The 27,566-nt window shown below is 36.6% G+C and overlaps 1 protein-coding gene across 2 annotated transcripts in view; it reads right to left on the bottom strand.

Annotated features, from left to right (window-relative positions):
- DMXL1 (Dmx like 1) overlaps positions 1 to 27,566 on the bottom strand; it is a 135,531-nt gene that overhangs the window by 68,595 nt on the left and 39,370 nt on the right. For both annotated transcript variants that reach the window (XM_047083709.1, XM_047083718.1), the window contains exons 8-22: positions 27,316 to 27,505; positions 25,102 to 25,270; positions 20,366 to 20,578; positions 18,057 to 18,310; positions 17,261 to 17,945; positions 17,049 to 17,170; positions 13,750 to 13,839; positions 13,563 to 13,665; positions 10,311 to 10,430; positions 9,797 to 10,018; positions 5,758 to 7,443; positions 4,121 to 4,228; positions 1,800 to 1,969; positions 1,144 to 1,241; positions 180 to 345 (exon numbers count right to left, since the gene is read on the bottom strand). In XM_047083709.1, the coding sequence (XP_046939665.1) occupies positions 180 to 345; positions 1,144 to 1,241; positions 1,800 to 1,969; positions 4,121 to 4,228; positions 5,758 to 7,443; positions 9,797 to 10,018; positions 10,311 to 10,430; positions 13,563 to 13,665; positions 13,750 to 13,839; positions 17,049 to 17,170; positions 17,261 to 17,945; positions 18,057 to 18,310; positions 20,366 to 20,578; positions 25,102 to 25,270; positions 27,316 to 27,505 (4,396 nt within the window). The remainder of the gene's footprint in view (positions 1 to 179; positions 346 to 1,143; positions 1,242 to 1,799; positions 1,970 to 4,120; positions 4,229 to 5,757; positions 7,444 to 9,796; positions 10,019 to 10,310; positions 10,431 to 13,562; positions 13,666 to 13,749; positions 13,840 to 17,048; positions 17,171 to 17,260; positions 17,946 to 18,056; positions 18,311 to 20,365; positions 20,579 to 25,101; positions 25,271 to 27,315; positions 27,506 to 27,566) is intronic.

Raw genomic sequence — 27,566 nt, 5'->3', positions numbered from 1 at the left:
GAGACACAGAATCTGAAGCAGGCTCCAAGCTCTGAGCTGTCAGCATAGAGCCCGACGTGCGAAATCACGTCCCAACACACAAACTGCGAAATCATGACCCAAGCCAAAGTCAGACACCCAACCAACTGAGCCATCCAGGCGCCCCAACAATGCTTTTATTAAAAAAGTTTCATCATTACCTCAATTGCATCTCTGAGGCAACCAGCTAAAAGAAAAAATGCTGCAGAATGTTCAAATCTTTGTTTGCCTAACAAAGAAAAGGCATTCTTTAAAGCTGCTTTACGCCATCTCTCATCCTCAAAATTGTGTCCAAAAAACTGTGTCATCTTGGTGTCTTTTTGGGATCTATAAAGAAAAAAAATGTATGAAAATTTTGAAGCACAATGTTTCCACAGTCAGAACCAATTTTATAAAGTCAGCCATTTACAAGTTAAGACTCAAAGGAAACACTTGCCCATGTATGGATTACTATACATCTGCCTGCCCACTGGAGGATTACTGGTGATCAAAACCTAAGGAATTTATTTATCCTGATTCAAAACAATCCTAAAAGATCTAGTCTCTGAGAAAACTGACTGGTGCCCATGATCTTCCCCTCAAAGTTGTATTCATATAGATTCACCTGGAACAGAGTGTGAAATAAATGGTGAACTATTTTTAGTAATCATGTTTATCAAGTCTTGCTGAGAATAAGTAAAAGAGAAAATTCCAAGTGATCCTTGCTCAAGAGTGGGGTCGGGGCCCACAGGAGGAGGGTAGTTTGGAGGGATAGCCTGGTCCATGAATCTGTAATAGGGCAGAGGGTAGATGCCTGTTCCAGATTCCACCAATTCATCTTCTTCCCCACTACAGAGACAAGTCTTTGGTTTAGTTCTTTGTTCCAAGGAAGTGCCATGAGAAGTTCTTACAATAAATAAGAAAATGGCTTCCTGGACTGATAAACCTAAAACCTAAAGTGATGTCATCAAGATTTTTCTATTCTGGAAAACACTTGGGCTTCTTTCCTATGAATCTCTCCCTAAACACAAAAATAACTAAGAATGTACATGAATCACAATTAACAAGAACAACAAATCTTGACTTTATTTCATACACTTGTTCCTTACGAAAAGTTTTCCATTTTGAAGGAGTTTTCTTACCTACCTATATAAGCCCCAAATCACAGCTTTCTTTCTCATTGCAAGGTAAAAAATGGCAGCATCTAAAGGATCATTCTTTCTATAAAAGGCTGCTTTAGCTACCTATAATTAGAAAATGTTGGTCAAAATTTCACGGAAACAATTTTTAAACAAACAAAATAACTTCTCTCACATACCACACCGACACACATTATTTCAATGACCAATGAATTAAGAAAATATGTGCACGAATGCATGGATGTTTATGTATACATACGCACACATATACACATATTTTACACTTGAACGCGTGCATTTTTTATAATTTCAAAAGTAATTCAGGGTGGTGGCCTCCAAAGACACAGAGAGGTGGGAACACATGGACGATGCTCTTCAGTACAAGCTCCTCAGTACTATTTTACTTTTCCAAGATGTATACACATCATTTTGTAAAAATCAGACACATACTAAGTAAATGTATCAACTACAATGGAAGAATTAGAATATAAACATTAAAATCCTGTATTAATGAGATATTTTGAAATATCATGGCTATTTCAAGGCATTTGACTGATTCACTTAAAAAATAGAAACAAGAAAGGGAGTAAGGAATGTTCTTTAAAGCAACACCTAAAATACATTAATTACTTCATTTTTCTACCACAATAAAATACAACTTACCTTTTCTATGCACTTGCGTAAGGTGCGGGTGTTCCGGACCCACCACCCCACGCCCATGGCTCTCAGTTCCGACCAGGTGGGATCATCTTTCTGCATGGCCGGCAGCATGCTCAGCAGTTCCTCCTCTGCTACCGAGTGAAAAGCCCAGGCAAAATGACTAGTAGACAGGCCTGAATAAATGTCAAAAAATAATGTTCATGGGAAATATAAGCATGTTTATATAATGATGATCAGAAATGCGTGTGCCATATCTGTCATAAGGAAGTTTCAACTCTTTATGGGACTCACAGAAGCACAATTAAGAGTTTAGGGTTGGAGGAAATAGGTTTTTTCTTTCGTTGTTTCTCCTAACAACTCTATCACTTCACTATTTTTTTTTTTAATTTTTTTTTTCAACGTTTTTATTTATTTTTGGGACAGAGAGAGACAGAGCATGAACAGGGGAGGGGCAGAGAGAGAGGGAGACACAGAATCGGAAACAGGCTCCAGGCTCCGAGCCATCAGCCCAGAGCCTGACGCGGGGCTCGAACTCACGGACCGCGAGATCATGACCTGGCTGAAGTCAGACGCTTAACTGACTGCGCCACCCAGGCGCCCCTCACTTCACTATTTTTTATAATAAGCACATATTTTCTATGATTAAAACACCTATTTTTAAAAAAAGGTAAGAAAAAATGTTTTATGGAAAATGCTACTTTTCTGATTATTTTTGCTCTCTAGCTATTACCCATGATCTTTCCTTAGAAAATGAGAAACACTTAACGTACTGTTCTATGCTGGAATGACTGTTATTCACAGCTGATTCTCACTTTCCTTTGGTCAATGTTTGTTTTGTGGATTGAATACCACGGAATTAAAACAGCATCAAGTAGATAGGACACCTCCCTGAAAAGAACTTAACAGGGTAGACTCTGGAATCAGATGATACAATAAACCCAGATCCATCCCTAACTATGTAACTGTGGACAAATCACTTCGACTCCTGATTGTTCAACTGCCTCATTTATAAAATGTGAATAATCACAGCACTACCTTATTACATTGTTGTGAGGATTAAAATACCAGAGTTTAAGCATTTAGAATAGAATCTTAAAGCATTTAAAATATCAGAGTTAAGGCATTTAGAATAATAACTATTATTACCCCTTATCACCACATTAGTCAGACACTTTTTTATGTACACAGTATCATTTACATCAGCAATTCTCTTAACCTACTGGCCCCTACATTTGGGGCTTACTGTTCAGCTTCCATTTGGTCTCTTCACAGAGTTCATTTTCTTTGGTATTTCTGGGTGAAGTACATGCTTAATTATAAGATGTGGCTTTGAACATATATGGACTCAAAATTTTAATCTGATAGCAAATGCCAAGGAATCTGAAATGCCCACTATACTTTCTTTCCTTGGAAAGAAATATAGAAATTAAAAAAAAGAAAAACACCTATGCAGTAAATGGACTGCTATTCTGAGCTGTTTTTAGATGTCTATTATCTCTCAACTAAGTTCAATAATATTTCACAAATAATTAAACGATTAGACTTAGAATTTTAGTACTTTTCCAAAGCTAAATACAAAATGAAGGGAAGGAGGGAGCAGAAAGACAGAAAGAAAGGAAAAGAGAAAGCAAGAGACAGACAGACATCAATAAGAAGAGGCTAACCTCTGTCCCAATAACACTGTTTAACCCTGTAGCTCCAATAATGCTGGAACCCAGCTGCACCTCTGAACTTCCAGGGCAGTAAGCCAAGAAATACCCTGTTTTAAGTTACCTTAAACTTAAGTCAAATATTTCTGTTAATTTAAGGCCTAAGGTATATGAGAGTATCTGAAAGGTTAATAAACTAACATCTGAAATACACATTAATATTAACAGTAGTTTTGGGGTGAGTGAATTTTTCCTTTCTATGTTCTATACTCTTTACGTAAGACAATTAAAAACTATTATTTCTGGAACAAAAATGTTACTCAAATTTTGGGTAGAAAACTCAACTTTGATAAATGTTAAATAGAGCAAAGAAAAAAATCTAAACAAGTTGAAGAGAATAAAACAGTATTAATTGGTCTTAAATGTATGACGCATTTGAAAATGTAACACAGATTATCTAACTGCCCAATACCCATTTCTTCATTAAGTCTTTCCATCTACCAAAAAAATTCCAGTATTTTAAGCAAAGAAAATTAAATGGAAATAAATATTTTCACAAGTAAGTTAAGGACACTTAAAATGTGTCAAATTTGTCATTGTCATATCTGGGCAAAATGTTCTCAAGCCTCTCTACTTTTACTCTCTTTCCTTTTAATAGATTACTACCAAAATCACCTTGGTGAAGGAGCTGAGCTCGGTAAGCTGGAAGGGAAGTTGTAAGGAACGTATGAAGTCGAACAGCTAAAAGAAATTTTAACCCACATTCATCGAGAGTTTCTCCACCTATGAACAACAAAAACAATAACAAAGTATTTACTTTTTTGTATTTATAAGAAAACCATTTCATGAGCAAACTTCAAGTAAATGTTAATAATCCTGGCATGTGGCATATGTCACAGCAACAAATACAGGAACAAAACATTCTGAAACTAACAAAAGTTACCGGTCTAATTATTATCTAATATTTCCTTTGTCTACACAAACAAACATCACAGACCAAAGTAGTATAGTTAAATATTTTGAAAAATATTAAAGAGAATGAATTGACTCGGGGTTAGCGATATTTTTCATAACTCAACCTCCTCCCATCTGATCTTGTTTAAATTAAAATGTAACTAAATTTTAAAATAGTTTAACCTTCACTCTGCAATTCCATGTTGATTCAAGCCATAGACCCATCCCAATAATCAACTGCTAACACAGGAAAAAATAGTTACATATTTTCCTTTCAAACACAGTTCAAGGGGTGCATCCTACTGACCTATGCACAAGGCCAGACTTGTTAATTTCAAATCTTACTGAGATCTGATGTGAATTCTACCTTCCAATTTTTTTTTTTTTATAACTCAGATTAAGAAGAAAAAAATGCTCTCTGGGTGAGGAAAAGACCTAATTTTATTATACTTATTTTTGTTATGCTAAACAGGAGTATACATTACTGCTAATTTTAAAGAACCTCAATATTTTAAAAACCCATTAACAGGGGCACCTGGCTGGCTCACTCGGTTAAGTATCCAATTTATGGGTTTCTGCCCAGGTCAGGATCTCAAGGTCTGTGGGATTGAGCCCCGCATCAGGCTCCACAATGATAGCATGGAGCATGCTTGGGACTCTCTCCCTCTCTCTTTCTCTCTCTCTCTCTCTCTCTCTGCCCCTCAACCTCTCTACATGCATGCAAACTCTCTTTTTAACTTAAAAAAAAAAATTAACAGTGATTACAACAGGAGAAAAAGCAGAAAGCACCTTTTACTTTCAGGTATTTAAAGTGATTATTTATTTATTTATTTATTTATTTATTTATTTATTTATTTTTGAGACAAAGAGAGACAGAGCATGAATGGGGGAGGGGCAGAGAGAGAGGGAGACACAGAATCGGAAGCAGGCTCCAGGTTCCGAGCCATCAGCCCAGAGCCCGACGCGGGGCTCGAACTCACGGACCGTGAGATCGTGACCTGAGCTGAAGTCGGCCACTTAACCGACTGAGCCACCCAGGTGCCCCTAAAGTGATTATTTAATAAGAAGGTTAACTTTTGCCAAACTCAAAAGGATTCGAGTGGATCTTTAACATTATTAAGCAGACATCAGGTAAAAATGACTGGCATAGTGACTCTCTGCATACTCTCTCAAAGTACTATGATTTACGGAAAAATAGTATCTATTAAAGTTAAAACTATCATGAAGGTATAGTAATAATGATTTTAAAAACCGTCATTGGCATAATTTTTATAAAAATTACTTAAGATTATTTTCTGCATAAGTAAGTAGAACGGTGACCAGCTGTTCTGCCACTCCCATACCTAGTTTAGTTTTACCTTGGCTTCTGTCTCTGCTTTCTCCGATATCAGTGCTGGTAGTTGCGATTGTGTCTGCTAAGGCCATCAAAGACATCTGCTCCATCCGGCTGAGTCCTGGTAAACTAGAATGAAGTAAGTGGCCAGAGAGAACCTGAGCGTGCTCAGGACCAAAGTAAGTTGGACTGTATTGTGAAAGGTCGATAACCCTGGGCTTTGTGTTTTCTTCATCTGTCTCTAACACGTGATTATCAGTCATTAAAGTTGGGATCTGAAAAAGCTCATCATAACTTTCTTTTGACAACTGGTTTGAGTTGTTTAAAGTACTTTGATTACTAGATTTCTCTAAAGACGCATAACAGCTATCATCATCTGCTGCAAGTAAGGCATATAAAGGAAGTGGAGGGACAGAATCTATTTCTGTATAATCTGTATTTTCACTTTTGTTGAAAGCCTGGGGATCTCTGGTAGTGCTTCCACTAGCACTGATGGTGAGAGATCTAAGGCGGCGCTCGTGGTTGGATTCGGCTTCATTCAGAGCCACAACCTCTCCAGCAATGCACTTGACAAGGTGCGACAAGATGGCCTTTGCTCTCCGAACTTTGCCAAGGTCCATGAGTTCTAAAAGCTGCAAAGGATGGTACTGAGGTAAAGTTGGGGAAAGAACATGAGCTGCTTCAAAAAGACCTGAATCTTCTGTGTCCACAGAAGGATCAAAGGCAGTTCTCTTTCCACAGATTTTCTGTGCAAGACTGGTCATGGATCGAGTCAGAGTTTTCTTTGGAGGATGTAATCCAGAACTTGATGAGTTACTCTGTTTTATTAAACTTATTATAGATGGAGTGCTCCCATTGTAGGACTCTGTGACAACGGGTTCTTGTTTAGAAGATGGCTGCCACTGGGAATATACATGCATTTCACAGTCCATGCCTACCACCAGGATGCCATCCCGGACCCATGACAAAGAAACAGGAAAAGGTGGAGAGCCTTCTACTGAAGAAACCAAATCCATACTTCTTAATAGCACAAATTTAGAAAGAGGCACAGCTTTAGTGCTTTCCCAGAGAGGAAATGCGAGGCTTTCCTTACCAGCCTGTTCTTGTACCTTGCCAGCCAGGGGTCCATACATAAAAAGTTTTGATCCAATTCCTACAGTGAGGATATGAGAACCATCCTCTCTGGACATCCAATCTAAGTGAACTAAATGCTTTGTGTTGGATGTGATACTCTCTTTACTGGAGAAATACACCTCTTGCTTATTGTAAGCCACTAAGTTGCTATCAATACTAATGCCAGAATCTAACACTGTATTTAATTCGTCTAAATGAATTGTCTGTTCAAGGACCCAACAGGAACCTCCTGTAGACTCACATTCAAAAATGCTTACATGCATCAAAAAGTCCTGAGAAGACCTACTATTAGATGCAGGCTGCTTATAGGCTACTGCTAACCGATTTGTATGTGCACAGCTAACTTCTACAGGCCTACCAGGGACGGTTATACTACTATTGCTATGAAGTCCATCCTCAATAAGTAACGGCCATTCTTCCCAAATGTATACAAGATCCATTTTTCCATTCTTCAATGTGGCAGATTCTCCATCTGTTACTCTGCATCTCCAGAATCTTACTTTCTCATCTGAGCATGAAGTTGCCAATAAATAAGGAGCACTGCACACAGGATATATGGAAGAAGAACTCAGATGTCCTAAAACAAAAATGATCTATTAACAAAATGTCAAATTGGATAAGTATTTCTGTTTTCATGTACTAAAGGTTTTAGTCTTTGTACAAACTCCTGTTAACAACGTGACGGCCTATACTCAGTTTAAGAGTCAACAAGATCAGTAAAATGTTTTTAAAGATGTCAAAAAGGTATACATAAAGGGCAATATTACCAAAACCGAGAACTGGAAGAGAACTCTGAGGTGGTCTGCTTCAATTCCTACATTTAATAGGTAAGGACCTTTGACCAAATATGTGATGTATCTTACACTAAATCAAACACAAGCTAGAATGATGCAGAGTTAGAAAACCTGAATTCTAATGCTGGTTCTCAAGCCAGTAGTCTCTCTGCTCATTTTATATATTAATATGCATCTCATTTTAAAGATACCAATATATTTTTAAAACTATGTCAACATTTCCTGGCTCCTTCTCTTTCATCTTTTTCAATACAATTTTGTAAGCAGCCCATGCTTACTGAAGTACTAGGTGAGCCCTCCGTAACTGATGTCTATGTGACATTACTGATGCTGAGAAGATTCTTAAGTGGGACAAAACATTTGCCATCCTTAATGTAATGACACACTTTTAATTTCCTAAACCACTAGCAAACTTCTTTTTCTTCAAGATGGTAGTGACTATTTTAGGTTCCTAGCCATAGGGTCTCTGATGCATCTATTCCACTCTAGGAGTCTAGAGCAAAAGCAGGTATACACAAAAAGTAGACAAATACGAGTGGCTACGTTCAATCAAACTTATTTACAAAACAGGTAGGTAGCCCATAGTTTGCTAACCCATGAACTAATTACAACATAGAAATGCTATATAGGATATCTATCATATTTTAAAAGCATTTCAACATAATTTTAATAAAGTTTTTTTTAAGTCCTCAAGGAGGATAGCAGTGTTGTGAAAGGACACAATTAGCATTGTCCGTTGGTATCTCTGAGCTGAGTAGAGAGTAGCTGACCTTCTTAATAGTCTTGATATTAAAAAAAAAAAATTAAGACTAGGAAAAATGCTTTTTCTCTATGCTATTTTTTGCCAAACAAAACGAATTTCTCCTTTTTCGCTAGAACTCCTACTCTTCTGCCAAACTCAACTTGGGCCAAAGTTAAATAAGAGGGCTGTTTTTAGAAATATTTCTCTTAGATTTCCCATATTATTTTAATTGGAGTTCAGTAGTGAAGATCCAACTATTCTGGCTAAGGGAACAGTTCTTAAAATTGTGTCTATACAAACATCATTCCTTTTCAAACTTTTTCTTTGCATTAATGCTTCTTTCAGTAAAATATATGAAGAAACAAAATTAAAAGTTATTAGAACAATGTTAATACCCCAGCTCCTAACTTCACCAATTAGAAAAGTACTTGATAATGACATGGCAAACTGCAAAGCATTCCAAGTCATCAGTTCAAAAAATGACAGAGAAGTAGAAAAGACCAAACGCACACTGTGACTATGAAACTCAAAGAAGTGGGTAATAAAAGGTGATTTTGTCTTGGTTTTCCTGATACCCTAGAATCGTAGTTCTTCATCTATTGTATGAATTAGAATCACCTGGGACCCTTGTTGAAACAGCCTGTGAGGTGCACCAGCATTTGTGATTCAGTACACCGGGGAGGGTGTAGACCAAGAATTTTTATTTCTAACAAGTTCCCAGATAATGCTGATGCTGCTGGTCTGGAGATCACATTTTGAGAACCACTGCTCTAGATTAAAGATGATAAATATTACGAGGAACGACCCATTCAAAATCCCTCAGAGCACACAGCTCCAGGCAGCCATGACCAACATTATCAAAGTTGGCAAATAAGGCACAAACTTGTTACTATCTCTGCCCTGGAAACGCTCAGTTTTTTTTCATAAAGACGTCATGAAAATTTGTTTTGGAAATCACTACTTAATGCTACAACTCGCTGACAAATGTCAGACATCTGAAAACATAATGAGAACGTAAGTTTTCAGTTTAAGGTAAAGAGAGTGTTTCCATTTCTGCTTCCATGTGCATTTAAGAACAGGTAGCTATGCTTCTTTTTATATATATATTTTTTTCCAACGTTTATTTATTTTTGGGACAGAGAGAGACAGAGCATGAACGGGGGAGGGGCAGAGAGAGAGAGGGAGACACAGAATCGGAAACAGACTCCAGGCTCTGAGCCATCAGCCCAGAGCCTGACGCGGGGCTCGAACTCACGGACCGCGAGATCATGACCTGGCTGAAGTCGGACGCTTAACCGACTGCGCCACCCAGGCGCCCCTCTCTTTTTAAATACCTTACTGAATATTCATAGATTCCAAAGTTTGAGTAGTCTCTTTTTACAAACTTTACAAACCTGCTGATGGCTTAACACTTATTATCTCAACTCCTTCTGGCAAATTCAATTCTTGGCTATAAACCATTTCTGAAGACAGAGTTAACTTGCTGGTACTCTGGAGATTTGCTCTGCAAGCCTGATACTTCTGTGAAAAAGGAGACAGGATCTTCTCTGGAGAAGATGAATAATGTTCTTCTGGTTGCCAAACTGCTTCAGTTATTTTTGTATCTACTTTTTCATCTATAAAACATAAGAAAAGAACCAAAAACCAGGGGGAAAGGGGGAATCCCTGTAAGTATTAAAATTACTACATTTTATAATCCAAAAGCCTTATAAAAGATTTTAAAACATACTAATATGATTTTTTACAATAAGAAAATGAGAGAATCAGTTTGCTTTTTAAATTAATTGAATAAACTACAGTTACCTTCACTCAATAAGAATAGCTTTAAAAAATATGCAGTGAACTATCTAACCACATATAATTTGTTAATTTAAGCCTAAAGTTAAAAAAAAAATTAAAAAGACTCACCTAATGAGACAGGAATAGACTTTAAATGTAAATTCCACATGTGTAACAATGATTGGTTGTCTTGGGTGCACTCTATTACAATTAGGTAGAATTTCTCAGAAAATCCATTAGGTGAGCTGCCTGTTGGTATTAATAATTTTCACTATTAACATGAATAAATGAGACAACTTATTAAATACACCAAGTTAAAATAAGTGAATTAAAAAAAAATTAAAACCCTTACCTAAAATTCTACGTAGAAAGTAACATTATAGAGTGCAATCAACTTTTTTTACCACATGAATTTGTATCAACTTGAAATTTTAACAATTATATGTATGCTATGCTTAAATTTCATCTTTGAATTGACAGGCTTAAAAAAATCACATATCACAGTCATCACTGTCACATCATTCACATAGGTTACACTATAATAAGGAAATTTCTGAACAGAGACGCTGTGACATATACTTTAAATGAATACATCATGGGGTGCCTGGGTGGCTCAGTCAGTTAAGCATCAGACTTCAGCTCAAGTCATGATCTTACAGTTCCTAGGTTTCAGACCTGCACCGGGCTCTGTGCTAACAGCTGGGAGCCTGCAGCCTGTTTCAGATTCTGTGTCTCCCTCTCCTCTGCTCCTCCCCTGCTTGTGCTCTGTCTTGCTCTCTCTCTCAAAATCAAATAAACATAAAAAAATTTTTTTTTAATGAGCACTACTACCATGATTAAAATTGTGTTGCCAAACACAATTCAAAGTAAATAACTTCCATAATGGAATGATCTATTAATGATGTTTATCTAAGAACCAAACCAAAAAAAAGTATTTATTTAATTATTCATCATATTATTTAAGAACATTTTTCTTGGTCAAAACTCCATGATTTAAGCAGCGCATAAGCTGCTCAAAATAAACCAAAAAACTGCAACTAAAATATAAAATCAGTGACTCATTATTAACTGAAATAAAATGGACCTGGTTTAAATTTTATCCAAGTCTTCTTGGTTACAAGCTAATCTTATGTACAAAATCATGTAAAGAAAAATTATAGAAACTATATAAACCATACAGCATATAAAAATCAGGAAAAAAACCACACACAAATCATATTGTGTTACAAGACTAAATGAAAAGGTAGCTTTGGTAACGTGTTCCAGGTGAGTTAGGCATTTAAAGCACAAGAATTTAGGGGAGGGAAAGGATAAGGGATAATAACTAAAGACAAAAGATCAGAGATCAATCTATTTCTGATAATTTTACTAACAAGAAAGAATGTCCTATTAATGAAAGTATCTGTGAAATATTTCTTCTCTTCTTAACATTACAGCAAAATAAGATGAACATTTTGGGTGTTTTCTAGAAAACTACAATAATGAAGATAATAGCTTTTGAGTAAAAGTAGAATTCCCTGAATATTTTAAGAAAAACTAGAAAAAAGACTTAAAGAGAAAACAAAAGTTAAAAATTAAAGACTCATAGAAAAGAAAATGCTGGAATAGATTAAGATCACAACAAACTCAACCTTAAGCATAAGAGAGTAATTTCTTTTAAAAACCTTAGAGAGATTTGGATCGTTACAATATTAATGTTATTAATATTTTAAGATATGAAAGGAATCAAAAAGAACATTTTGTTGTTATAAATAACCCTTTATCTTGTACCTGACATCTTTATTTACCAATTTTAGTATCTTTCTATCCTTATATTCAGAACTTACCAAAGCACTGTGTTGTTGCACAGTTCATGAATTCTCAGAGAAAATGACAGACTAAGTGAAAACAGTGGTAAGAAACTAGATATTCGACATAACGGTACAAAACTCAAAAGAAAAGGAAAATGGAAAAAGGTAGAATTAAGAAATAATGCACAAGAGGAATAAGACAAATAATCAGGAACAAATATAAAATGAAAATAATATTACTTGAGGCTTAATAATGGACTTTAAAAAGCAACAGGCACAAAAAACCAAAACCAACCAACAAACAAAAAACCCGGAAAACAAAAGCAGCAGGCACAAGCTGTATGTATGGTTCATGTGCAAGGAAAGTCATTTCTGAGTTTGGTTTGGCTCCGTACGTGAAACTGATGACCAAGAGATTTTAGTTTCATTTTGTTCTATTTTCCTTTACGCAAAGTAACAGTTAATTCTGAGTGTAGGAGTTTAATATAATTTTTTTAAATGTTTAACTTGAAAGTATTAAGGCAGTCTTTATAATTTGAAGTTTTAAGCTACTGCTTTAAAATTTTTTGTTTTTTTTTTTTAATTTTTTTTTTCAACGTTTTTTTTTTTTTTTTTTTTTTATTTTTGGGACAGAGAGAGACAGAGCATGAACGGGGGAGGGGCAGAGAGAGAGGGAGACACAGAATCGGAAACAGGCTCCAGGCTCTGAGCCATCAGCCCAGAGCCTGACGCGGGGCTCGAACTCACGGACCGCGAGATCGTGACCTAGCTGAAGTCGGACGCTTAACCGACTGCGCCACCCAGGCGCCCCTAAAATTTTTTGTTTTAATGTTTATTTTTGAGGGAAAGGGGCAGAGAGAGAGGGAGACAGGGAATCCAAAGCAGGCTCTGTGCTTTTTTAATGCAAAGTCCAATGTGGCGCTTGAACTCACCACCATGAGATCATGACCCGAGCCAAAGGACGATCAACCAACTGAGCCACCCAGGCGTCCCTACGCTACTGCTTTAAACTGTAGGTTTCTAAAAGGTCAGGTGTCCCTATCACCCAAATTGCTGGTGGAGGACCCTGTCCATGCAAAGAGTACTCATACATTTATCATAAAAAACATTTCTATTATGCTTTTTAAAAAATGTAATTGACAAACCCCTTTAATGTTTTCATGTTTATATCCAGGTTTAAGAATTTAAAAATACTGGTATTTTTTTTTTATTTAAAGAAAAAATTTTTTAATGTTTATTTATTTTTGAGACAGAGAGAGACAGAGCATGAACAGGGGAGGGGCAGAGAGAGAAGGAGACACAGAATCCGAAACGGGCTCCAGGCTCTGAGCTGTCAGCACAGAGCCCGACGCAGGGCTTGAACTCACGGACCGTGAGATCATGACCTGAGCTGAAGTCAGACGCTCAACCAACTGAGCCACCCAGGCGCCCCCAAAATACTGGTATTTATATGCTAAATAATATCAGAAACCTACATAGGAAAATTTTAAGTTCACATAGATGGTATGAAATACTATATCAACTTATCTTCATTAAATGCTTAATATACTCTACATAATATTTCTCACTACATAAAAAAATTATTCTTTACCTGCATCAGACAATATTCTGTCTTTTCCCAGACTTTTCTTCTCGAGGTTATTCAAAATGAAATCTTCTTGAAAAACATGAAGCAGCTGGGTTTTTCTGCCTTGCTGAATGTAAATAAATACCAACATATGTAAGTTGACATATGTGTTATTTACCTAACGCTAAGTGGCCAGAAGAATAATACTTACAAGTTTGGTAATGGGATCTAATGCGATAATGCATCCTGGCCTGGCAGTTGACTGCTGACTTACTATGTTAAACACTTCACCAACATATTTCTGTTTAAAAAAAAAAAAAATGGATATCTCCTTTATTAAACAATTAAATTAAAAAATAATTAATAATTAACATGAAATTTCAGGCATAGTAGAGAAATAAGTTCAAGTGGGGCTAAATAAGTCCCTAAGTTGCTCTCATTATAAACATTCTGGGACTTTACCTTACCTAATTATGTTGGAATGAATAAGAATTATGGCTCAGTTGGTACAGAGAAAAACAAAAGCAGTGTGCGGTGACTGCTAGGGGAAAGAATATTTCACATCTATAAATATGAAGGACTGACTTCAATCTCATGGAAATATTCTAAGAATCAATGCTTTTCGGGCATTAATTAAAAAAAAAATTTTTTTTTTAATGTTTATATATTACTGAGAGACCAAAAGAGACAGAGCCTGAGCATGGGAGGGGCAAAGAGAGAGGGAGACACAGAATCCGAATGAAGCAGGCTCCAGCCATGAGCTGTCAGAACAGAGCCCAACGCGGGGTTCGAACTCACAAACCGCGAGATCATGACCTGAGCTGAAGTCGGACGCTTAACCAACTGAGCCACCCAGGTGTCCCTTCGGGGATTAATTTTGAGGTAAGAAAGATGGAGCTAAAGAAACAAGCTGATATATTATGTCTATATGCTGATTTCTCAAGCTACTTATGTCCTGACTACTCTAGTCAAGGTCACATTGTTAAATTTGATCTTCAACACACTTAATCTATGAGCAGCATTTGATTCTGGTGATCATTCCCTTCTTGAACTGTCTTCACTTGGCTTCCACTATACACCACATTTACCCTACTTTCAACAATGGCATGCTCCAGGGTTCAATCCTATCACTTCTCCTTTTCTTCAGGGATCTCATTCAGCTCCATGCTTTTAAATTTATATTCTGACAACTACTCATTTTATATCTTCAGACTGGGCTTCCCTCTAAACTACAGACTAGCTTACTAGGTCTCCTAGGTGTCAAACAGTCATCTCAACATTAACATGTCCAACACCAGGCTCTCAAAAATCCATGCTCTTCAAAATCTGCTACTTATACATTCTTCTCAACTCAAGGTCATTCTATTCTTCCTTGTGCTCACACAAAAATGTGGGGCATCATCCTCTTTTGCTCATACAAGCCCCAATCCAGTTCAATCTTGCCTATTTGATGTTCAAACCACATCCAGATTTGTCCAATTCTTTTTTTTTTAAATATAATTTCTTGTCAAATTGGTTTCCATACAACACCCAGTGCTCATCCCAACAACTGCCCTCTTCCCTGCCTATCACCCACTTTCACCTCCCCTGTACCCCCCAACAACCCTCAGTTTGTTCTCAGAATTTAAGAGTCTCTTACGGTTTGCCTCCCTCCCTCTCTGTAACTTTATTTTTCCCCTTCCCCTCCCCCCTGGTCTTCTGTTGAGTTTCTCAGGATCCACATATGAGTGACAACATATGGTATCTGTCTTTCTTTGCCTGGCTTATTTCATTTAGCATAATACCCTCCAGTTGTTGCAAATGGCCAGATTTCATTCCTTCTCATTGCCAAGTAGTATTCTTTTGTATACATAAACCACATCTTCTTTATCCATTCGTCAGTTGATAGACATTTAGGCTTTTTCCATGATTTGGTTATTGTTGAAAGTGCTGTTATAAACATTGAGGTACATGTACCCCTATGCATCAGCACTTCTGTATCTTTGGGTAGATTCCTAGCAGTGCTATTGCTGGGTCATAGGGTAGTTCTACTTTTAATTTTTTGAGGAACCTCCACACTGTTAAGATTTGTCCAAATCTTACCATCTTTATCACTACCACTTGCTACCATTACAAGCCGCTTTGAGACTGTCTCTTGGACTACTATAAAGACTCTTGGATTGGCCTTTCTGATTCCACTTCTGCTCCCATGTCTAATGTGTACAACAGCAAGAGAAATCCTTTCAAAACCTAAGTGAGATCCTATCAATCTGTCAATGGTTTCCACGTTCTTCAGATTAAAAGCCAAAGTTACCAAAATGGGCCATACAGCCCATTGTATGATCTGGCCAGGCTGATTTTCCAACTTTATCCCTGACTACGTTCCACATCACTTACTCTGCTCCAGTCACAATATCCTCCTTGCTGCTCCTGTACATACCAAACATGCTCTGACCTCAGCATCTTTGCACTAGCTGTTCCTCTTCCTAACATACTCTTTCTCTAAATATTCACATAGCTAGCTCCTTCATGTCCATTAGATCCTTTCTCAAACAGTACCTTCTCTGTGAGGCTTATCCTGACCGGCCCCTTATCTGGCATTCTCCACTACTTCTGCAACACGGTTTCTCTCCACAGTATTTATTAATATATTTTTACCTTTTTTCCTATAGCCCTTCACTAGAATGTAAGCTCAGATTTTTGTCTGCTCTCTGCACATCTAAATTCCCAGCATTTAAATAATACCTGAAAAATAGAAGGCCCTCAATAAATATGCGTGTTTCTCCTATAACACTCTTGTATGTGTTTTAAAAAACCCTGCATTCTGAAAAACCACACATTAAAAATAGGAAAAAAACAGGATTGGAGCAGACAAGTGACACTATGCAATTATATAACTAGAACAGTAACAAAAACGTTGACTGGTAGCTGAGGAGATGGCTTGAATTCCCTGAACAATAAGCTCAGTGAGGTTGAAGGTTACCTCAGGGTTCATTTAAAAACATCAAAGCCAAGGGTGGAAATGCTGGCTTGCTGGTGGGTTGCTATTAGCTGTGTAGAGGAAGAAGCACCGCCTATCATAAGACAAAGGCTTTGTGAGGAGTTGAAAGGACAATAACTGAACTGCAACGAAGTTGAGAGCTTTTTTCTTTCGTGGTTTAAGATTAAAATTCTACTGCTGCTACTCCAGCTCCCAGTGTCTTGAAAACACTACAGGTGAATCAACATAACTTCCACATTTATCCTGCTAGTCATCCTCATTCATTTCTGAGCAAAGAAGTATTAGAGAAACACATATTGTAGGAAACCAGACTTTACTTTTGGAATGAATAAAAGAAATTGTTTCTTTTTAAAGAAGCTAAGAATCACTATAATGGTACCTTACAAATGTGAAAAAAATGAAATAACTAGAAAATATACATCTATTTACTACAAATTACAGGTCACAATTCTAGAACATGCCCAATAAATATAAATTACTTATCTAAAAACATCATACTATACACTTAATTTTAAAAGCCATTTACTTACAGAAATTTCAGGATTGGAAAGCTCATACAGAAGTTTCTTGGCATCAATAACAGCTTCATATAATCTCAGATACTGCCCATCACTTGCTACAAAGCATGCACTAGGAGAGTTGCAGTATGCACCTAGAAAGTATTTATGGACACTTACAATTTAACCCTTAAATAATAATGTCAGAAAATCTAAATCTCTTAAATAAGAATTAGAAAGCTCACCTAGACAGTAGCTGGGTATAAGAGTGGGCAGCCACGCCACATTGGAAAATGCAGAAACATGTAGAGAATTAATCCGGGCCAGTTCAGAAACACCTCCAGAAAAAGACAATGGCCCAACGGGATCAACCCTCCAAAGAATAAGCTCACTATAAACTGCATTGGGATCCTGAAATGTCACATCAACGCTGCTTTTATTCTGTTGTGCCAAAGAACATTCTTCAATATTTACGGGATCATGAGGTTGCTTTTGGTTATCGACATCCGGTGTCCTTAGTGCATTATGGTGTGACGTCGTCAGCAGTAATGGTAATACTGAATGGCAAGCTAAATCGTTAAGATGAAACCGATGACCACAATATCTGGATTTATGAGAAATACTGAGAACTGTAGAAAAAGCAGATTCTTCAGCAAAACTGACCAGCCACTGATTCAGAGAGCCATCAGCATGCTTTGAAATCATCATAACATTAGGGGTAAAAATACTTAATTTTAAACTATTAGTTGATTTACTGTGACCAGAGGAGATTAGCATTGATGTGGACCGCGTGAGACTAGAAGGTTTTTGTTTTCCTTGCTGAATAGCCAAGTCAACATTCTTGGTGCAGGCGTACATCACTATGCTTTTACAGAGAGAGTTTGCATCACCTGTGGGGAAAGCTACAGGAATTCTGGAAACAAAGGACACCTAGAATTAAGAAAGCAAGCATTAGAACATATGAAATAATAAAAAGAGGTATTACAAAACAGTACCCACATTTAACAAGAAGTAGCTCTCCAGAGATCGTAATAATAGTACCTGGACTTGACGAAACATACCAGGCTGGTATTCGTCCAGCCAATCCACATGCCAAACCAGCAAAGAACCATCCATGGGATGAATACTGAATAGCATGTCTGCATTTTTACTCCATTCAGACAGAAGTACTTCAATCTGATGATCAATGGCAGCGGAGGGTAATGGTACAAAACTTGAATTTGGTACCATTTTATCACTGCCCAATTCCTTTTTTTCATGATTTGCTTTCAGATCATCAACACCATCATCCATTTCTATGAGCAAAAGAATTCATGACCCAGTAAGTACAATTAAGCTATTACTATAAATTAAGAAACACCCTTGTAAATACATTCAAGATTAAAAACATAACGGCTTTCCTATAAACAAGAAAGTGGCTCCTTTTTAAAAATAACTTTGCTCCAGGAATATAAGACCATTAGAGTTAATTCTAGAGGGCCTATAGGACTGACTCAGTGGATTAATGGTAGAGTACTAATACTGGACTAGAAAATAGCGAAACTGGTTGTACCACAATTTACTCAGAAGTAAAACATACTACTTGTCTGGACCTTAGTTTTTCTCACAGTAAAATCACGGAGTTAGAACTGGGGATATAATTCTGGGCTGAAATATATTATTGGAATGCAATTTGTATTTTCTTCATAATATTAGATTTTTAAAAACATGAGTCCACTGTACTAGTGATGCTCTAGGTGTATACACTCATAACTGATAGGACACCTTAAAGAAACTATTTTAAAGGAATACACTTAAAGTGCAATTTCCAGATCTCCTTCAATAACACAGGTAACTAAAACTGCTATACTGAACTATTAAAACAGGTACATATGCATATTGTGACCTCTATTTCAAAAATCCTGGCCTCTACTCTCGGTTAGGAAAATAGAGACGTTCTTAAGAGAGACTCAAAAAATGGTAAGACTGTTTATCAGATTTAAAAAATTTGTTAAGACATACAAATTATTAAGAAAAATAATTTAAGAGAAAAATAGGCAAAGAGCAGGAAGAGGCATACCACAGAAGAGCTAAAATAATTCTATTCAATTTGCCTCAAGAAAATGACATGTAAAACAAGATGCCATTTTCCCCATATCAAGTGGCAAAAATATTATGAAATATAATGAAAAGCTCCAGTGTTGGCAAGGATGTGAAAAAAGGTTATGTGGATCCATTAGAAAAGGGGATTATAAACACTTCTGGAGGGTAATTTGGCAAAAGTTATTGAAATCTAAAATGTCCACACTCTCTGGCAATTCTGTATCTGGAAATCCTCTTATGTAAAAATTCACAGGAAGATTAAAAGATGTGTCCTTGTACCATGATCAGTATAGTGAAAAATAATTTAAATCAATTTACATGTCAATCAAAGAGAAAATACTCAAATTTTCTCTTGATATGGAATAATCAAGAGCTGGTAAAAATCATGAGATGGAAAAGGGCCCATCAGTGAATTTAAAAAGCAAGCTGCAGGCAGATCAGTGTTTTTGTTTAAAAAATGAATACCTACAGCACAACTTAAAAAAACAACCATATGTATGTTTGTATGAGCACAGAAAAGAATATCTTGGAAGTACACTCAAACAATATCCAATTATTTTCCTAACTGTACTGTTTGATTTCTTTTTTTAATGAGCCCATACAACCTTATAATCAAAACAAAACTTTTTAAAAACAGAAATATTTATGAACTACAAACTGTAGCAGAGATGGCTAGCTACCCACCACAAACTCATGCTTCCTAGCCCTCAGTATAGAATGACCACCCAGTCAGGGACTGCATGGGCCTTATGACTAGTCTTCGCCAGTTAAATTAGAATATAAATGGTTTGTGATATGTGCCAATTCTGAGTTAAAGATGTTGAGAAACAGCTAAACCTTGTCCCCCTCCGAAGACTCTTCCAGCTCCCAACCTACCTGAGGCTGAATGCAGACTTTAAGGCCCTAGTACAATCACCTGAGGATTTCATTAAATTGCAGATTCTTAAAGATCGTGCATTTCTAACAAGCCTCAGGTAATGTCAATGCTACTAGGCCACAGGTAGTCCTTTAAGTAACAAGGTCCTAGGGGCTGACAAGAGCATAAGTATGGAGAATCCTGAGCCTCTATCATCCCATAAAAGAAAGCCACTTGCAACAGGAATGTTAAATGAGCTGGATTATTAAATGAGCTACTCCAAATCTGTATTACACCACTGAAATTCTGAGTTTCTGACAGGAGTTAGTTTTAGCCAAATATAGACAACTTAGCTATTCTCAACAAAACTTGACATTTTTTTTTTTTTTTTTTATCCTTGTTAAAGCTTTACCTTCATCAGATTTTACATCTGCCTGATTAGAGTCTTCTACACTGGGCTCAGAAGATGGCTGTTCAAAACTTTTTCTAAGTTGCTGTAAAAATACTTCCATGGACAAAGTAAAATGCAACTCTTTGTTGTTCAGCCAGTGTACCACAAAAGGCCCACTCTTCTCATTATTGTCACTTAGACTTAGAGATGTGATAGAAGGAAGAAGTGGAATGTCTGTAAAGAACAACAAAACACACACAATATTTCTATCATACACAATATTCAGGTCTCATATTTTTACTATTAACTATTACATTTATCTTTACACTTCTGTAACATTTTAAATAAGATTCCCAATATAATGTTTGCCACGATTATTAGTAACAACAGCTTTAAATGATAAATTTAACATGCCTATTATAAAGGAAAACAATTATGTATTCTAGGCCCTATAGCATAATTTATACACAGATACAGATATTTTCTTTATTATCTTTTTTAATATGAAATTTATTGTCAAATTGGTTTCCATACAACACCCAGTGCTCATCCCAACAGGTGCCCTCCTCAATGCCCATCACCCACTTTCCCTTCCCTCCCACCCCCCATCAACCCTCAGTTTATTCTCAGTTTTTAAGAGTCTCCTATGGTTTGGCTCCCTCCCTCTCTAACTACTTTTTTTCCTTCCCCTCCCCCATGGTCTTCTGTTAAGGTTCTCGGGATCCACATTAAGAGCGAAAACACATGGTATCTGTCTTTCTCTGTATGACTTATTTTACTTAGCATAACACTCTCCAGTTCCATCCACGTTGCTACAAAAGGCCATATTTCATTCTTTCTCATTGCCACATAGTATTCCATTGTGTATATAAACCACAATTTCTTTATCTATTCATCCGTTGATGGACATTTAGGCTCTTTCCATAATTTGGCTATTGTTGAAAGTGCTGCTATAAACATTGGGGTACAAGTGCCCCTATGCATCAGCACTCCAGTATCCCCTGGGTAAATTCCTAGCAGTGCTATTGCTGGGTTGTAGGGTAGCTTTATTTTTAATTTTTTGAGGGACTTCCACACCGTTTTCCAGAGCGGCTGCACCAGTTTACATTCCCACCAACAATGTAAGAGGGTTCCCGTTTCTCCACATCCTCTCCAGCATCTATAGTCTCCTGATTTGTTCATTTGAGCCACTCTGACTGGCGTGAGGTGATATCTCAGTGTGGTTTTGATTTGTATTTCCCTAACAAGGAGCGACGTTGAGCATCTTTTCATGTGCCTGCTGGCCATCTGAATGTCTTCTTTAGAGAAGTGTCTATTCATGTTTTCTGCCCATTTCTTCACTGGATTATTTGTTTTTCAGATATTTTAATTCAAAAAATATTTTCATTAAGAAATAAATCTGTGATTTGTGGACAGTTAATAGAAAAGTGTCCTTAATTTACATACAAACTGGTAAGAAATCTCTTTTAACCTAATCTACCAAAAAAAATTCCATCAATATGATGTCAGAGGAACAAGTGATATATTTATCTTGATTTTAACCACTTTTTAATTTAGAGACTGACAGTAACTTTTTAAATGATGTATCTAATTCTAAGTGAGATAATTCCGATTTATTAGCATCAAGATTCAAGTTGTAAAGGAGAAACTGAGATCCCTATCTTGTACTCAAGGAAGGCATTTAAGACAAACGAACTCAGCTAAAAAAATTCTTTCTTGGTAGTACTTTTCATCTAATTGCTAAATTAAGTATACTGACGTACAAATTCAGAGTAGAATGTGACAAATGATAGTCCCTAATTAACATAAAGGTGAAGAAAAATTTGCCTATCATATTAAATCAAACCTAAATCTAGATCATGCAGATATCTGCTAAACAGTAAAGGCTACATTGGATTCACAAAAGGTTAACAATTTTCCACAGAACAAATTTATTGATTTTTTTAAGGGAGAGATAAATAATTTGAATTAATGACCTGTGTCAGACACCAATGAAAACAGTATTACAGAGGATGAATGATAAAATAAAGAATAAAAAAAACCTTTCTCCTATCCCTTCTGCTGGAGGCAAATTCTACGAGTTGACAGATATATCCAATCCAAGAACTCTGTTTATAACTGTACATTCATTACTGTAATTATCTGATTAGCATCTATCTCTTCTCTCCTGATTATATGCTTCATGAAAGCAAGGATCACATCTGTTTCTATTACCACTGTACCTCCAGCTCCTACCATATCTCTGGTTGCTATAATGGCACAGACCAAACACTCAATAAAAGTCTTGAGGTACTATATTGCCAGTCCTACTACCCCTAGGTGCATATATATTAGTGTCAGGGAATGCGAGAGTGCCCTAAGAATCCTAATGAGTATGATTTTCTGATTTTCAAGCAACAATCAACACAAGAGAGATCAGCAATGCCTCTAGGAGATCACAGACCTAGCTGTTAAACACACAAGAAGGAGAGGCTAATGGAGGCTTTTAACAGAAGCATTCTGGGTTAAGACAAAACTTACATTTCTTCTGTCTCCTGACCTCAAAGAATTTCATTAAAGCCATTTTTTTATGAGAGATCTTCAGGGAATGGGTATTAAGAGAACATTCTCTACGTGCTCCTTTCCTTTATCTATGGATGGGCAAATAAGGGAAGCTCTAAGAGTTTGGCCTTGAATAACAAACACAACATTCAGAAAGGTCATTCCAAAAGGTCTAATGTGGGAAAAGGAACTCCATGGTGTCTAATCTAGCTGCTAATATTATTTTGCTTTGATTTGTTATATATATATGGCTTTTCATTAAGGACCTACACTCTAAAAGAAAGGTTTTAGAGTTTTTCTTATTGGAAGGTCATCAAGGAGATGCTACATTGAAACTTAGTGTTTATTTTTCTGTAACAACTCAGACTTTTCCATTAAAGCAAGAATCCAAGCTTTCTTTATTCTCAACATGTTGTCCTTCATTCAGAAGAGACTTTCAAAACTATTCCAGTGATCTCAGAGTTGCCTGTGGGTATTACAAGCACTGTCAGTATACGTTTTTTGATAAAGGTAATGGTATTTCCCAAGCCTAGGTAATGTTTTCATAAAACTAGTTCAGTTTCAGGGCCCCTGGGTGACTCGGTCGGTTAAACATCTGACTCTTGATTTTACCTCAGGTCATGATCTCATGGTTTATGAGACTGAACCCCACGTGGGGCTCTGGGTTGGGAGCTCAGAACCTGCTTGGGATTTTCTCCCTCTCTCTCTACTGCTCCTGGGCTTGCACGTTCTCTCTCTCAAAATGAATCAACATTTAAAAAAAAAATAGTTCAATATTGTCCCCTTTCATTTTCTTGGCTCATGAATTATTTTAGAGCTGGGACTGTTGTTAACCAAATTTGTCAGCAAATACTCTTTACTCCTTCTGTAAATATCCCTATATTTAACTTACCAGAGCACTTCTCACTTTGATTCAGGTAACTAATGAACCATATTTATTGTTATTTTTCCTTGAAGAATGCAATAGTACAGCAACAACCCAGTATACTATATGAAAATAGGTTTACTTTATGCATAAGGGTATCTGCAAATATACAAAAACTCAATAGGGTTTATCTATGGCGGAGAAGGACTAAGGTACAGCACAGGTGAAAGGAGGCTTTCACTTTTCACTTTCTGTACAGATGGTATTTACCATGCGCAAATACTGTTTTTAATCTTTTTTTCAGTAATATTCTAGTTCTGCTTTAAATGTCCCAACTGTGACCACTTGTTTTTTAAACTCACAGAAAATATTTACTGAAATGATGAGCACTTTAATTTTAAAATTCAAAGATCCAGATATCCTAGATCTTTTAATCTAACAGTGCATTATCTCACTAGTAAGATAAATTTAATTCCCATTTACAACTTCTATATATTTATGCCCTATTTCTGGAATGTCTCCTAAAATCAAGCATTAGACACAAGGGTTTTATTTTAACAACCATACAATAGTTACAAAATACTACTTTGTGGTGTTAACCTGTTAAGTTTTAGCTGAAATCTCAACTTTTTTTTTTAAGCTTTATTTATTTTTGAGAGAGAGAGAGAGAGACAGAGTGTGAGTGGGGGAGGGGCAGAGAGGGAGACACAGAATCTCAAGCAGGCTCCAGCCTTTGAACTGTCAGCACAGAGCCTGATGCGGGGCTCGAACGCACGAACCATGAGATCATGACCTGAGCCAAAGCTGGACGCTTAACCGACTGAGCCACCCAGGCGCCCTGAACATCTCAACTTTTGAATGAACTAATTAAGAATCTCAATGACTAAAAAAAAAAAATTTTTTTTTTTTCAGAGAGAGGGAGGGGACACAAGTGAGCAAGGGGCAGAGAGAGAAAGAGAGAGAAAGAGAGAGTGAGAGAGAGAATTCCAGGAGGGTCAGAGACAGAGACAGAGAGAGAGACAGAGATGTGGGGCTCGTGCTAACCCAATGTGGGACACGAATTCATGAAATGCGAGCTCATGACCTGAGCCAAAGTCAGATGCTTAACAACTGAGTCACCCAGGTGCCCTACGACTTCTTAAGATTTTAAATCACAAACCAAGTCATAGCCTTAAAAAGCAAACAAGTAAACAAAAACCTATCCTATGTCATTACTGAGCTGGCTATAACAAAGTTAGGTGAACAAGTCACCTCCAATTTTTTACTTATTCAAAACTAGAAGTATAACTTATTTGTTACCAAATCAACTTACTCAATTTCCAGGAACATTTTTGGAACAGTGTTCTCTTACCTGTGGCTGGGTTGATGCTGGCTGCAATATGAAAGTGGCAAAGTGCATTGGCGTGCAGGGGAGCATTCCTGTGGACACGATGAGGGTCCTGCTGATGTGGCAGGTATCCAGTATGTGCTACAAGGGCAAGTGATCTCCTCCGACCTCTGCGAAAATGTCTCAGGTTGACCTGTGTGAATAAAAACAAAGTAAAACCATCATTAAAAGTAAAACAATCGTTACATAATGATTGCTTGACATTACATATACCCTATTTCATTTTTTAATTCTAATTAACTTTCAATTACAGTATAATTACAGCTATATTAGCTTCAGGTGTACAATATAATGATTCAACGATTCTATTGGTTACTGAGTGCTCCTCATGATTAAGTGTACTTTTAATCCCCTTCAACTAATTCACTCACCCCTCAACCAACTCCCCTCTGGTAACAATCCATTTTTTTTTTTTGTCTTTTTTTCTTTGTTCATTTCTTGTTTCTTAAATTCACATGAATGAAATCATATGGTATCTGCCCTTCTCCGACTTATTTCATAACACCCTATTTCAGATGAGTTTGAATGTACAAATATTTTTCAGCACTTCTGTGCAGCAAATTTGAACTTGAAGAATAAGCTTAGAATTGCCTAATTTCTTTTAACCATCACACAATACTTTGCAATTTTTATTTGGTTTATTTTCTGATAATTAATTAATTTTATAAAACAGAACTTTAACAATGTGTCTGTGGATGATGATGTCTCTATGTGTACTGTTCCCTTTGCATCCACAGTTTATACCCTATGACCACAAAGCACTGAATAGTGTTACCATCAGACATTAGGATGTTATTCCATAACTTGCAAAGCTTTTTCAGATATCACTTCATGTGACCCACAAGGCAGACAGTGCTGATTTTGTTATTCACATCTTTCATATAATAGTTTCTACAGAACCCAAAGTCACCTAAACATACAAGAGTCTTCAGATTCCTAGTCAAGAACTTCTTTCAGCTATTATACATAACCATTCTATTACTTGTTGAGTCTCCCAGAAATATATATTTAATTATATTCTGAGCCCTGAGAATACTCTCCAAGTTTGAAAAATAGTTGTTCCATAATCATACAAAGTATTCAAAGATAAATCACTTCAGAACACTTTGTTTTCAATATCAAGAAAATGGGAAACTGTATTATTAGTCTATGTTCAATTAGCCTACACATTAAAAATTTACTTTTACTTTTCACACTACTTAGTAAAATAGAATCTGACAAACTATTTTTTTTAATGTTTATTTATTTTTGAAGGAAGAGAGACAGAGCATGAGTGGGGGAGGGGTGGAGAAAGGGAGGGAGGGAGGGAGGGAGGGGGGAGAGAGAGAGAGAGAGAGAGAAAAGAGAGACACACACAGAATCCCAAGGAGGGTGTGGGCTCTGAGCTTATCAGCACAGAGCCTGACATGGGACTCAAACTCACAAAACTGAGATCATGACCTGAGCTGAAGCTGGATGCTTAACCGACTCAGCCACCCACATGCCCCTCTGATAAACTATTCTAATCATTTCTATAATTATGACAAAACACCCAACCTGTGAACAGCAAATATATATATATGCATATATATATAAAAAAATTATTTTTACAGTCAAATCTTTGCATTCTCAGATTTTCATTTACTTTGTTATTTTAGCTAAGTCAACTGTAATCTTTTTGTTATCATTAGGTAACTTAAGATTAACTTCATAATTGTAAGTACCTTTATGCTCTAGGCAAATCCTTAAAAATATTTTTTAATATTTACTTATTTTGAGAGAGAAAGAGCATGAGCAGGGAAGGGACAGAGAGAGAGAGAGAGAGAGAGAGAGAGAGAGGGAGGGAGGGAGGGAGGGAGGGAGAGGGAGAGGGAGGAAGGGAGAGAATCTCAAGCAGGCTCCCCACTGTCAGTGCAGAGCCCAATGTGGGGCTTGATCTCACACACCGCAAGCTCAGGACCTGAGCAGAAATCAAGAGTCAGATGCTTAACTGACTGAGCCATTTAGGCGCCCCCTTAAGAATATTTTTTGAACGAAACAAATTATAAAGTTTTCTGAGAATCATTTTCCTAATATACATATATGTCTTCATACCTAACCATATGACTTTGAATATTAACTAGGATGAATGTTACAAAAAAGGCAATGTACAAGGGGTTTTAAAACTTGTAGGAAATAACATCTAATAAAAACACTTACATCTGAAGCATTTTGAATTCGTTCTTTACTAGAAGCATTTCTTTTGAAGTTATTTGTTAAATTAATTGGTTCGGTCCAATGGCTGCAGTCACCTCCATAGAGCAAACAATCATTTGGTAAAAAGGTCTCTACCCAAAGACGACATACATTATCTTTGCAGCAAGTCAACAACACGTTACATACAGAAGCCCTGAGGAATAAAAAGATTTTAGAGGCAAACATATAAATTTTGTACGGTATAATATTCTACA

Source organism: Lynx rufus, unplaced genomic scaffold, assembly GCF_022079265.1.
Source record: "Lynx rufus isolate CCGP_SWC_20201006 ecotype Redwood Valley unplaced genomic scaffold, mLynRuf1.p SCAF_1, whole genome shotgun sequence".
In the NCBI taxonomy this organism is placed as follows: Eukaryota; Metazoa; Chordata; class Mammalia; order Carnivora; family Felidae; genus Lynx; species Lynx rufus.
Note: the sequence above shows the minus strand (reverse complement) of the source record. Positions and strands in the feature narration are given on the sequence as shown.